The sequence below is a fragment of the Pararge aegeria genome, chromosome 11, assembly GCF_905163445.1.
Source record: "Pararge aegeria chromosome 11, ilParAegt1.1, whole genome shotgun sequence".
Classification (NCBI taxonomy): Eukaryota; Metazoa; Arthropoda; class Insecta; order Lepidoptera; family Nymphalidae; genus Pararge; species Pararge aegeria.
In genome coordinates this window covers 6,073,131-6,085,161 of record NC_053190.1, presented here as the reverse complement: position 1 = coordinate 6,085,161, position 12,031 = coordinate 6,073,131, and the positions used below count along the sequence as shown (strand labels likewise).

At 33.7% G+C, this 12,031-nt stretch overlaps 1 protein-coding gene across 1 annotated transcript in view; it reads left to right on the top strand.

The window, feature by feature from the left end:
• Window positions 1–11,826, top strand: part of LOC120627717 (facilitated trehalose transporter Tret1-2 homolog) — a 44,894-nt gene extending 33,068 nt beyond the window's left edge. The window contains exons 6-10 of the mRNA XM_039895741.1: window positions 1,297–1,429; window positions 2,272–2,438; window positions 6,537–6,732; window positions 8,448–8,631; window positions 10,833–11,826. Of these exons, the coding sequence (XP_039751675.1) occupies window positions 1,297–1,429; window positions 2,272–2,438; window positions 6,537–6,732; window positions 8,448–8,631; window positions 10,833–11,015 (863 nt within the window). The 3' untranslated portion in view covers window positions 11,016–11,826. The remainder of the gene's footprint in view (window positions 1–1,296; window positions 1,430–2,271; window positions 2,439–6,536; window positions 6,733–8,447; window positions 8,632–10,832) is intronic.
• Window positions 11,827–12,031: the final 205 nt, after the last annotated feature.

Below are 12,031 nucleotides of genomic sequence, written 5' to 3'. Positions count from 1 at the left end.
ATATTTGTATTAATCCCTGCTTAACGGAGACGAAGTCGCGGGTAACAGCTAGTTATTTATCTAATAGGAATTTCACATCGACATAGCACGATGTAAAGTATATTTTAACACGTGGGCATGTATTTATTCAATAAAAGCGGCACAATACATCGTATTGTACTCGTAGGTAGATACCTAACCTAACTTCAATCATCGTTTGTTCGATGCATCCTGTCCTTGATAAGCTGTGAAATGTTTTACATTCTACATATCCCACTCTTAGGTGGAGTTTCATAGTATCCGTTGTCTCAAGCGATGGAGTCCACTGCTGGCTATAATATAGGCATCTTGGTAAGATTTGCAACCACCATTGCCTGGTGCTGATATTTCACAGTGGCTTCCTGTGTCTCTATTGATGTTGCCTTTTCACCTATTGGAGGATTGTATTCTACCTACGGAGGATCGGAAAACGAACGAAGGATGGTATCTACGAACGTTACGCTACGATTTCCGTTAAATGCGGTCGCCATTCTGTTATAAAATTAGGCGATTGATCTCAAGGTGTTGCAGACACACCTTATAAATAATTTTATAAAATAAACCTTTCTCTGACAAATTCAATTCTAGAGAAATCAGATCATTAAACTGGTAAACATCAATGACAGCATCATAAGAATAACAAAAATAAAAGAGAAAGGCTGGAGATTGGATCATTCTAGAAATGACCAAGGCGTGCTTTTTTAACAATTTACAAACGGAAAACAAGACGACGTTAAAATTAAATAGCTTCAATACTAAGCAAAGGAGTGGTAAAAAATAAAACTGAAAATAAATGAATAAATTTAAAATAAATCTTACTACTACATTCATGCTCCATCCAAGCTGCTATATTTATATCCAGTGAATTTAATAATGTTTACTTAAATTTTTGTGGCAAGTACCAATTTCTTCCACTAACCAAGTCTTTTGTATAGCCACGACGACGTAGTTGAAATTAATCATAGTAATGTTGTTGTAAGTTATTAAACTTGTCAAATGTAAGTTATTTGTTAATGCTTTGTATTGTCAAATAAGTTATACTTGACAATACAGATAGCTTTTGACTTTGACTAGTTCTATGTTAAAGTGACATCACTGAAAATAAAGTTAAATATTTCTATACTCAAATAGGAACATAGATGGAACTGTAAAAATGTGTACATTGTGGTAATGGCGAATAAACAAACCTCAAAGTTCCTTCTACGCTGACATAGTATTGCTTTAATTTGTTTAAGCTCTCTCATACATATTAACTACAATAGTAACGTAAACTTTCAGCGGCAATGTTCGTGGTACTTCTTCCACTTCCCGAGTCTCCAGTATGGTTGCACGCTAAAGGCCTCGACAACACGTACGCGATCAAGTGGCTCCACCTATCAGAGCATGCTATAGCAACAGTAAAACCTGAAGAGTAAGTTATCCTTATATTTAATCATAATTCTCATCCGATGCTCAGAGTTGGCCCTTAATATCACGTTTTAGTCATAAAAACAGGTACCAACTAAAGTTTTTTTATAACTTGTAATGGAGAAGGGTTTTTGGTCGAATTCGAATGTAAAGTAACAAACTACTAGCGCCAGTGGCTTTCGCAGCTTTCGTAGTACCTTTTGCTCTAACTAGGTGGCTCTTTCATAGTTTTTCATAGTGACACCAAAACAAGTTCATGCTTAGTTTGTTATGGGCTATTCTTAGTCAAAGATGCGTGGCACCCATGTGTAACGAATGCAGTTATCACCGCAATGGTTTTGCTTTAAAATCAAACAAAGTTTATTAAAATTTCTTGCTAATGTCTTATGCAATTTCCCTGTGAGGTTGAGGAAAGCTTCTGTAGCCCTGAATTACAAAGGAATAATTTATTTTTTGGTTTACCTAATTAATACGGATCTATCCACAATAATTAACAATATTTTTATTATAATTCAAACTATACGATTACATAACTGCTATATTATAAGAAAAATGAATAAAATACGTAAAAGTTACAATTAAATATACATAATTGTTTAAATAATAACAAAACAAAATAAAAAGAACACGAATGAAAAAAAATCCCTTTAAATGAATAAGATAAAAATCTGATCACAAGGTAATAATGTAAATAGTGAGTATTGATAATTCTGCCAATACTATGGGTCTAATTAAAACTACCTACTATACCTACCTAGAACGAAGAACGTTTTAAGTTTGAGTATGTTGATTTGAATAAAACTTATTTAAACCTTTACCTTTAAAAAAATTTATTGTTTTTTACAGAAGTAATGAAAAAGTGGAGGAGCCGAAAAGTCTCTTTACCCGTGAAGTTTTCTTTTCCTCGGCGGTTATTAAACCTCTCACAGTCGGGTTTGCCCTGCTCTTCTTCCAACAGTTCAGCGGTATTGATGCTGTCATATTCTTCACGGTGGAGATCTTCCAAAGTGCCGGTAATTCTATCCGCAGGTTTATCATTTTATTATCAGTATCATTTCATTAAAACTACCGTACCAAACTTCACTTCACTTCGCTTTTACGGGTAAGGTATATATCCGTGGTCATTTTCTTACTGTGAAGATCTATAAAAACACTGGTTGTTTTATCAACACGTGTATCACTTCGATAAAATCAACACATCTTCGGTTCACTATCGTCATGATTACTATCACTTCACTGTAGTCATCATTACACAATCCCACTGAACATAAGACAGTCGAAATCTTTGGGCATATTTAAAAATGCTGTTAAGGCTCATTATCTCGCTCAGTAAAGATGACTATTATTATTTATCTACTCAAACTCATATTTAAGTTTTTATGGTATATTAAGATATGTATTAGTATATAGTATATTTATTTTTATATTTATCAATAGTATTTTTTTTTTATTTGTGTAGTCTGGTTTGTGTATTAGTATGTAGATATTGATATGTATGTACTAAATAGTGTACCCCACCTATTTGTTTTCTTTTTAGTTTTCCTAATCCTAAGGTTGCCTGGCAGAGATCGCTACTTAGCGATAAGGCCGCCATTTGTATCCTGCTTAATTCTTCATGTGTTTGTTCTTTTTTTATGTCTCGTTTTTCTGAGTGGTGTACAAATAGAGAGTATAAATAAATAAATTACACTCCGTTTCGCTAGTTCTATCACTATCATGTTATTAATAATTCTATTAACTAATGTTATTATAACTTCATTAGATATCGTTATAACAGTACATAATTGCCATCATCATTATTTATTCTTTACCGACCGCATATTTATTCTTTACCGATCTACAGGGCGCAGGTTTCATTTAAGAATATGAAGCGTTTTGATTGGTAGACTTCACACACCTTATGATAATTTTATGGAGAACTAGCATGGAAAACCGAGTTGCGCACTTGACAGCCGAGTGGCGCAGTGGGCAGTGACCCTGCTTTCCGCGTCCAAGGCCGTGGGTTCGATTCCCACAACTGGAAAAACATGAATGTTTTTCAGTGTCTGGGTGTTTATATGTATATTATAATAATATGTGTATTATATTCATAAAAATATTCATCAGCAATCCTAGTACCCATAACACAAGCTACGCTTACTTTGGGGCTAGATAGCGATGTGTGTCTTGTAGTTTATTTATTACTATATTTATGCATGCTTCCATACAATGTTTTCCTTCACCGTTAAAGCAAATGATATTTTATTGTTTAAAACAAACTTACCTCCTAAAAGTAAGTACGTACTTGGCTATCGGGGTAAAAATGATATATTTATGTTGTATTTATTTATAGCTGAAAAAAATATGTTTAACGACCATTTATTGTAGTCAAATTTTAATATACTCGTTTTACCAGCGTTAACTAAAGGTAGTAACTTAATGTTCTATCGGCCACCTCTTAAAACTGCTATTGTGGCTTTACAATAATAGTGAGATTTATTTTCTTGAAGATTTATTTGTAGATAATGATACATATTTTAATCATGTAAAACAATTTTTTTTATGTATCATCAATAGTTTTGTCAGCGCCCGTAAAATAATAAGTTTTATAGGCAACATTTTTGAAGGTTATTACAAACATAACAGTTTTACTATTTTTGCAATTACTGCAAAAACATTATTTAAATAAATTATTAATTCAAATTTATATTAGTACAGAAGTTATTAGGATCGGTCCAGTCCTGAAACTACGTACAAACAAACAACATATAAAATATTCTTTACTCTTTATAATATTAGTATGGAAATAAATAATGTAATAATTGGGCTTGATGTTAAAATTGTGCCTTTTGGAACGAAATTTTGCTAGGTTATTTCCGCCTTATTAAGCACTCACAAGTCACATACCCAGTCAATTTTGTTTGTACCTATTATGAATACATTTTTCAAGAAAATGAATTACTTTTTCTGATTTTCTGATTGAATTAAATTTATGTATTGTACATAAACGCTACCAATTGTAAATCAGAAAAAGTAATTTGTCTTTTACAATACGGCCATTGTTTTATTTACTCTAGTTGTAAAATTACTTATTAAGTGAGTCATAAATTATTTGAATGTGCTGTAATGTATTTATACGTGAAGTACAAATAAATGGTTTGAAGTCAGTGATATGCTATTACCTACCTATAGAGTACTCAACGGCTAGCCAAGACTGTATAAAATGGTATTTAGGTAGTAAAGGCATAGGACAATAACGAGGCGTGGCTGAAGCTTCATTCAAGACAAATATACAGACTCAATTGACGGATTTGCAAATCTATATAAAAAAAAATATTTAAGAATCTGTCAGTGATTTTAAAATAACTGCTTTTATTTTCAAATATGATTTAAATGCATAAAACTACGTTTTTAAAATTTCGTTTATGTGTCTGTGAAAGTTTTATTTTTAACGAATTAAACTCTTAACGAAATAAACTCTTGAATGGATGGTCGAGAAGATGAAAGTTTGTACTTACCGTTCTATTTGGGATCGCGGGATCCTGGTATCTCATGCTTAGGATATTTATCAAGTCACCTGATAATTATAAATATAATTATAATTATTAAAAAGGCATAATAAATATATTATGTTTAATTAGAAAGATCTTTTAGTCCTAAATAATATATTTTTAATATTATTTTCCAATTAGCATGAAAAGTTAACAATACAGGCCGGAACTTAATGAGAGCTGTATAACGCGTTCTTATAACAATAAAGCTTTTCAATACTCTGAAACTTGTCTGTCTTTGTAAGCATTTTAATCCCAATACAAATTGTGTGAGTGGTGTCAGTAGGTGATGCAGTCTTAAGATGGTAGCGGACTAACCTAGCGGTATTGCAGTTATGTTAAACGAAATACTCCTAATCAGTTTCCACAAAAATATATTCGTGATAATTTGAGGAGCGTTCGCGTTTATGGGACTTATATCTCTGTAGGTAGTTAACATCTCATGGTTTGGAGCCATTATAATAATTTATTAGTGGTCGTGCAACAATAAGGTACTTACCTGGTACGCGATTCTAAAGGAATCATTAGTACATAAATGTAACGTAATGATACGTTGTTAGGATCTCTTCAACATTGTTCAGATTTTATTCATACTAGCTGTTGCCCGCATTTTCGTTTGTGTGGAATTTTTATTTTCCTGGGGCAGTTAAATATTTATCCTCGTTAAATAGGTGAGTATGGAATCCAAGTTAATATTTAGATCAGTTAAGCTGTGAAAAGATAACAAACATGCAATCTCCTTTGTAGCTTATAACGGCATAGTAAATATTTTACGACCTTCCTTGGTTTTCCGTCTACTAGTATACTAATAAAACACATCATAGTTTATAAAGCTGTATTCGATACGAATATAATATTCGCAGGAAAGAAATCGAATATCGAAAAAAAAAGTATAAATTTGAATTGTCGGCGCAAACATACGTACGTGAGTTTTATAGGTGGGCAGTATTTCCGTTGGTACCTTTTTTAGGGATTTCGAGCGAGCAGGACTCTTTTACTGAGTACTTATTCGCTGTCCATCCGTCTGTCTGTCAACGAGTATCTCATGATCCATATTGTCCTGAAAGTTGTATAGTCAAATGTGTTTTTTTCTTGTGTTTTACTTGATTTAATTAATGTTAATAATTGCAATACTCTTATTGTAAAATGATGTAGGAAAAGAGCTGCTCACTAGGGTGACTATAGGGTAGGGTCACTATCAATGAACAGACTTCTCGTTTCTTATGTGCTTAAAATAAATGCGGTGATAGCGTAGTAGTTAAGATTAAGGTTTCAATTTCGGGAGGCCGAGTTCGAATCCCAGCATGTCAATCCACCTACCTCCATCTTTTCCAAGTTATGTGCATTTTATGCAATAAGAAATTTTACTAGCTTTTACAGTTAAAGAAAACATCGTGAGAAAACATGCATGCCTGTGAGTTCTCAATGATGTTCTCAAAGGCGTGTGGAACCCTCCGATCCGCATTGGGCGAGCGTGGTGGACAGGGGCCACAAGAAGTGTTTACCCTTCTTGTGGGAAAAGTCCCGTGCCATGAAGTGGGCCGGACAAATTAATAGCACAAAATATTTGTTTGCTTTCAGGGAGTAAGCTAAACGCGATGACAGCCACAATAATAGTTGGTGCGGTGCAACTGTTCAGCAACGGTGTGAGCACTCTGCTGGTCGACCGCGCTGGGCGCCGACCATTGCTGCTGCTATCAGCGGTCACCATGTGTGTGTCCATGGTGGGAATGGGTGCGGCGTTTTTCTTCAAGTTTGAACAGACATCGTTTCTTGGGTAAGTTATATTACAGGGTAGGAGAGAGGATAGTCATATCGGGAAACCGCAAAGTGGCGGCAGTCATACAGGGATTATTATTATACCACAGAGTAGGGATCTTCCTACAGTGGTCTCACAGTCACAGATAGTCATACAATAGAGTAGGCATATAAGCGTGCGGGCGCTTGGATCAAACGGTTCGTGATCCTCTATTATTATACAGATAGCAGATATTATACAGCCGATCCGTCGCGACATCGGTCCAGCTTCTCCTCGAGAGAGAGAAAGAGAAAAAAGAGAGAGGGAAAGAGAAAAAGAGAGAGATAGAGAAAGAGAAAAAAAAGAGAAAGGGATTTGAAAAGGCAACAGTGCGCGTTTAAGTTTAAAAAATTGCTAAATTTTTTTTAATAACTATCGCATTGCGTGATAAGTCAAAACAAAAAATATTAAAAATACTGTCAATTTAATTAAATGTCAACGGTCCCCCAGGAAACTCTTGTACTGCAACATTGATTTCAGTTTTCGTTAACACGCCTTTTACAACCAAAATATCCAGTTCAAACGAGACTTCCTTGCGTTCGGTAAACGCATGACAATGGAACGATAATCAATTTAACAACTTTAACAGTGTAGACGAATAATGTAAATAGCGCTTGTGAAGCACATTTTATGGTCAACAATGTTGTCAATTACATCCGAAACGTGAACGCACAGTTAGAATCAATTTGGATTGTTTTCCTTTGCAACATAATTTAAACTTTGTCAAAGTCAACAACACTGCATTGGGTGTTCATTCAATTCATGAATATTTTTATGAATAATATACATAAATAAAATATAACAATATACAGATAAACACCCAGCCACTGAACAACATTCTTGTTCATCCCACAAACATTTTCCAGTTGTGGAAATCGAACCTACGGCCTTGGACTCAGAAAGCAGGGTCGCTGCCCACTGCGTCCGCCAGTCGGCAAAATGAAACTTAATTATTTGCATTGATTTAATATGTTACTACATACATATATATATATTAATATCTACTTTTTATTGTAAACCAACACTACAGTGCATGTATTTTTTTTGTAACTTTATTGTGTGTTGTATAATTAGATAATAAATCAGGTTTCTTTTTTTATCTGTGCACTAACAACCAATTCAACGTTTGCTCCGTACCTTTAGTGGTTGCCACGAAGAATTCTCTATCAGTGACAAGTTTTTTGTTTGTAAGTTGTGTATATTCTTTGGTGTAATAAAGAGTTTTATTATTATTAATATTAGGATATAATATTCTTAGCAGAAACCATTGCAATGCAACCTTAGAATTAGAAACCAAAAGAAAAGTGAATGAGTGAAAACATACAAACGAATAACTATATAGGTATCTATTCTATATTTTTACAAGATCACACGCTTTAAACAATACTAATTTTCTTTTCTTCCTTTTTTACCTTTTTTCTTCTTTATCTATTAGGTAAAGAAGAAAAAAGCGGATTCATATTCAAACATGCCAATTAATATAATAAGTGCCTAAGAATAAAACTTATTTGGACGCTTTTACTGTGCAAAATAATGTGTTATATCAGTTAATTTTGTCACCGCGTATTCTCATGGGTCGTCCAGTGCTTGGTTTCAGGAGGCTACGGTGTAAGGGCTACTTAAATACTTATATGCATATAACTATGGTACATAATAAGTTAATTAAGGAGTAAATATTATTTATATTATTTCAGATACTTACCCATTGCCAGTTTAGTGCTTTTTATGCTGGGTTTCTCGCTGGGCTTCGGCGGATTGCCATTCCTTCTACTCGGAGAGTTGTTCCCCACGCATTATCGCTCCCAGCTCTCTGCTATGGGCAGCGCAGTTAACTTGCTGTCTATGTTCACCGTCATCAAATCTTATCACGCTTTAGAGGTAAGAAACACTCTTAGATTAATAATTGGTCTCCATGTTCCGTGTCATCAACGTTCATCTCGCTCCTGTTAGATTCCACCGGCAACCATATACATGTGCATATTATTACTAACAAATAAACGAACAGCCTGAACCAAAATTTTTTATATAGGTGTGATTCTTGCAGCTTTTATCACGTAACAGCACCAGGGTAACGTTGTTTGGGGATTTAAATAAATACTTTGTTATCTATGGACGGCTGCACAGCTAACACGATCATGGCGATTTTCATCCTGGTATAGGACATAGAATGCTTTTGTTCCGAGAAAAAAATGGTGCCAGTTGAATTTCTAAAAAAATCGCTGTCTTAATCCCGCGAAATATATATAATATAATAAGCACTTCTTAAACACATTAAACAATATATAGAAGTTGGTTTATGTGAGTCAGAATTTTATAGGTACATTTACGTTTTCATATTTACATTCTTAATAATATTAAGTTTTATTTTTCAAAGGTTAGGTTATCCGATTGTGATATATGGTTTAAATTATTTTCAGCATCATTGCAATAACACATTGTAATTGAACGGTAATAAAATACATACAGTATTATAATTGCACAGTATATGTAAATGGAATCGAAGTCCGTTCGCGTCTCTATCAAATTACTCTAGAATTGGAAGTTTGTTGAATGTCGGCAACTGAATGTGCTAGAAACGGTCGCACTTGTGTACGAAATGGCAATTATAACTTTGAACCCGCTGTTTATGGGCTACGCCAAGTATATTATGGAGCGCTTTAGCCTGATATTGCGCGACGTAATATTATATGTGTTGTGTTACACAACATTTTAAATACTGCCTTTCTGGACATTGAAGGAAAGAGACATCAGGGAAAAATAATGAAAAAATTTGTAGATGTTACGTGTAATTTAAATAAACGAACACACTTGCATCACAAGTGCATAACAATTGCATTGTGCACTGTAACGATGAATTAGAATATTTCATTGTCTATGGGCATAGAACAACTATGGTGAAACAAATTTTTTACATATTATAAAATTTTGATTGCCAAAGTCGGAGGACATCGGGATTGTTAGATAGTTTTTACAGTTCTGGAATGACATTACGAAACTTCACCTTAAGATTTCCTACATATCGTAGTAACTAGAACGTAGTTCTTTCAATCATTCACAGTTTGACTACCCATCTTGTAAAACTTCTAACGTCTGATTTGCAACCATCTTTTGGTAAAAATTACGGGGAAGATACAAGCTATGCCATGTAGTGACGGATGATCAGACGCAGTTCTCGAAAACGACAAGATGCAGGCAGCAATGTCATCTGTGATAACTCTCGATTTCACTCTTTCTGGCAGCATGTCATGCAGATAAGAAATACCAGTTCTTTTGTTTTTCATGTTTGTAAATACATCACCACGTACAATTAGTAGATATTAGTAGTAGTAGGGCTTTATGTGAGTGAGCATGTCTGGTAAAGTCAAAGTCAAAGTCAAATATTTCTATATTCAAATATGCACATATATGGCACTTTTGATGCGTACATTACATGTAAAATATAACATAGAAGTGAGTTGATGGTGATAACTACATTCGTCAACTCAAAACTAAAGTTACGAGGGTTCCAAACGCGCACTGATCTAAGAAGAAGCCCACAACTAACTTAGCAACCTGGTTAGAGCAATAATTTACACCCAAGCAATTTTATCGTTGACGTAGTCCTTAATACTGTAACAGGACTTTTCTATAAGCTGACGTTTAACACAAACTTTGAACTTTTTCAGAGATATCTCCAAGATATAAACTCGTTGTTTATTGTAAAATTGCATACAATTTACTTTGAATGAATTACTTATTTCATGTAGTAGTACCATCATGCTTATTTCTGCCGCAAAGCAGTATTATTGCAATGCTTTTCAATGTTCCGGTCTGGTGTGGTTGCCGGTGTAATTACAGGCATGTGGGGCCAAGCACCTACGCCTAAGGTTGATGGACACAGGGTGGCACATTGGACGTGTTCCTTGCATGCCCTGCGAACTGAGCTCTGGTTATAGGCGATGGTTTGCCTCTTACCATCTGCACAACCGTAAATTTAAAGAAAAAAAAAAAATTTGCTAAAGTGCATGCGCACAGTGCTAAGCTAATGATATGGTTTCAGAAACAGATTAATTGCACTTAAAAAAATATATTTTTTGCAGCACGTGTTAACATCTGCGGGTACCTTCTGGATGTACTCATGCTTCTGCGCCGTGGCCTTCTTCTTCGTTCTCTTCATGGTCCCTGAGACGAAAGGGAAATCTCTCGCAGAGATCGAACAACATTTCAGAGGCAAAAAGGAAAAGGAAAATATTGATCTGCAAACGATAAAAACAAAATTTTGATACTAGCTAAATTCAATATTAAATAAAAGTAAATTATTGTAGACAAATTTAGTCGCCATCTGTTAAACATTGCATAACATATAAAAAAAAAACAAAAGCTCTAATACCCTCTCTCATAAGAGAGAGGAAGCATGTGCCCAACAGTGGGATATAAATGGACTGAAGATGATTAAGATATCATAAAAATAATAAATTGTTTAGTAGACAAACCAATTTTTGTTAAAATGAATTTAACTGGAAATGGAACAAATAAGTTTTAGAATTCTATTTGATTAAAAATTGCGAATCCTATTTTGCATTGTTTCCGAAGTGATTGCATTCTATACTCCCAAACATTATGATGTAAATGCAATATTTTTTTCTCGATATACTTTAAATATGTAATCAGCAAAAAATAATTAGGAAAAGAAATTAGTAAAGATCCGATAAAAAAACAAATCTTATGGTGTGTTTTTTTTGAAAAAATAGTTTTTTATTTTAATTAAAGCTTCAGTTATATTTTGAATACGGCAAATTGGGGTCCGGAACTTCCAGGCCTGAAACACCTAACGAGTATGTTAACATTGCAATTATCTATTTTGCGCCTGAATCTTGAGTTTTATTAATACCATGATTATTGAGGTTGCTCTGTTTTTGAGAATTAACTTGTATGTGATATTTATAAATGTTCGTAGAATTGCCATAATAAATTATCTGTAGATTATTATTAAGAGTGATTGACATAGCTGTGATAAAGTGTTGTATTCTCTGTAAGTAGGTATTTTAAATAATTATTAGTGCAATTTTGAAAATAAATTCTCTCAGGTATGACAATGATGATTGTATTGCATAATTGATGTTAATAATTAATATGAAACATTATAAGTTTTATTTGTTTTACTGCATTTTTATTTTTACCGTGCTTATTATTTTGTTTCGAGGTTTAATGATTTTTCAACGACTGAACATAAATTACTGTTGTTCTGTTCCACAGGATATATTGAGAAAAGAAAGTCTAATTAAAGATCTTTGGAATT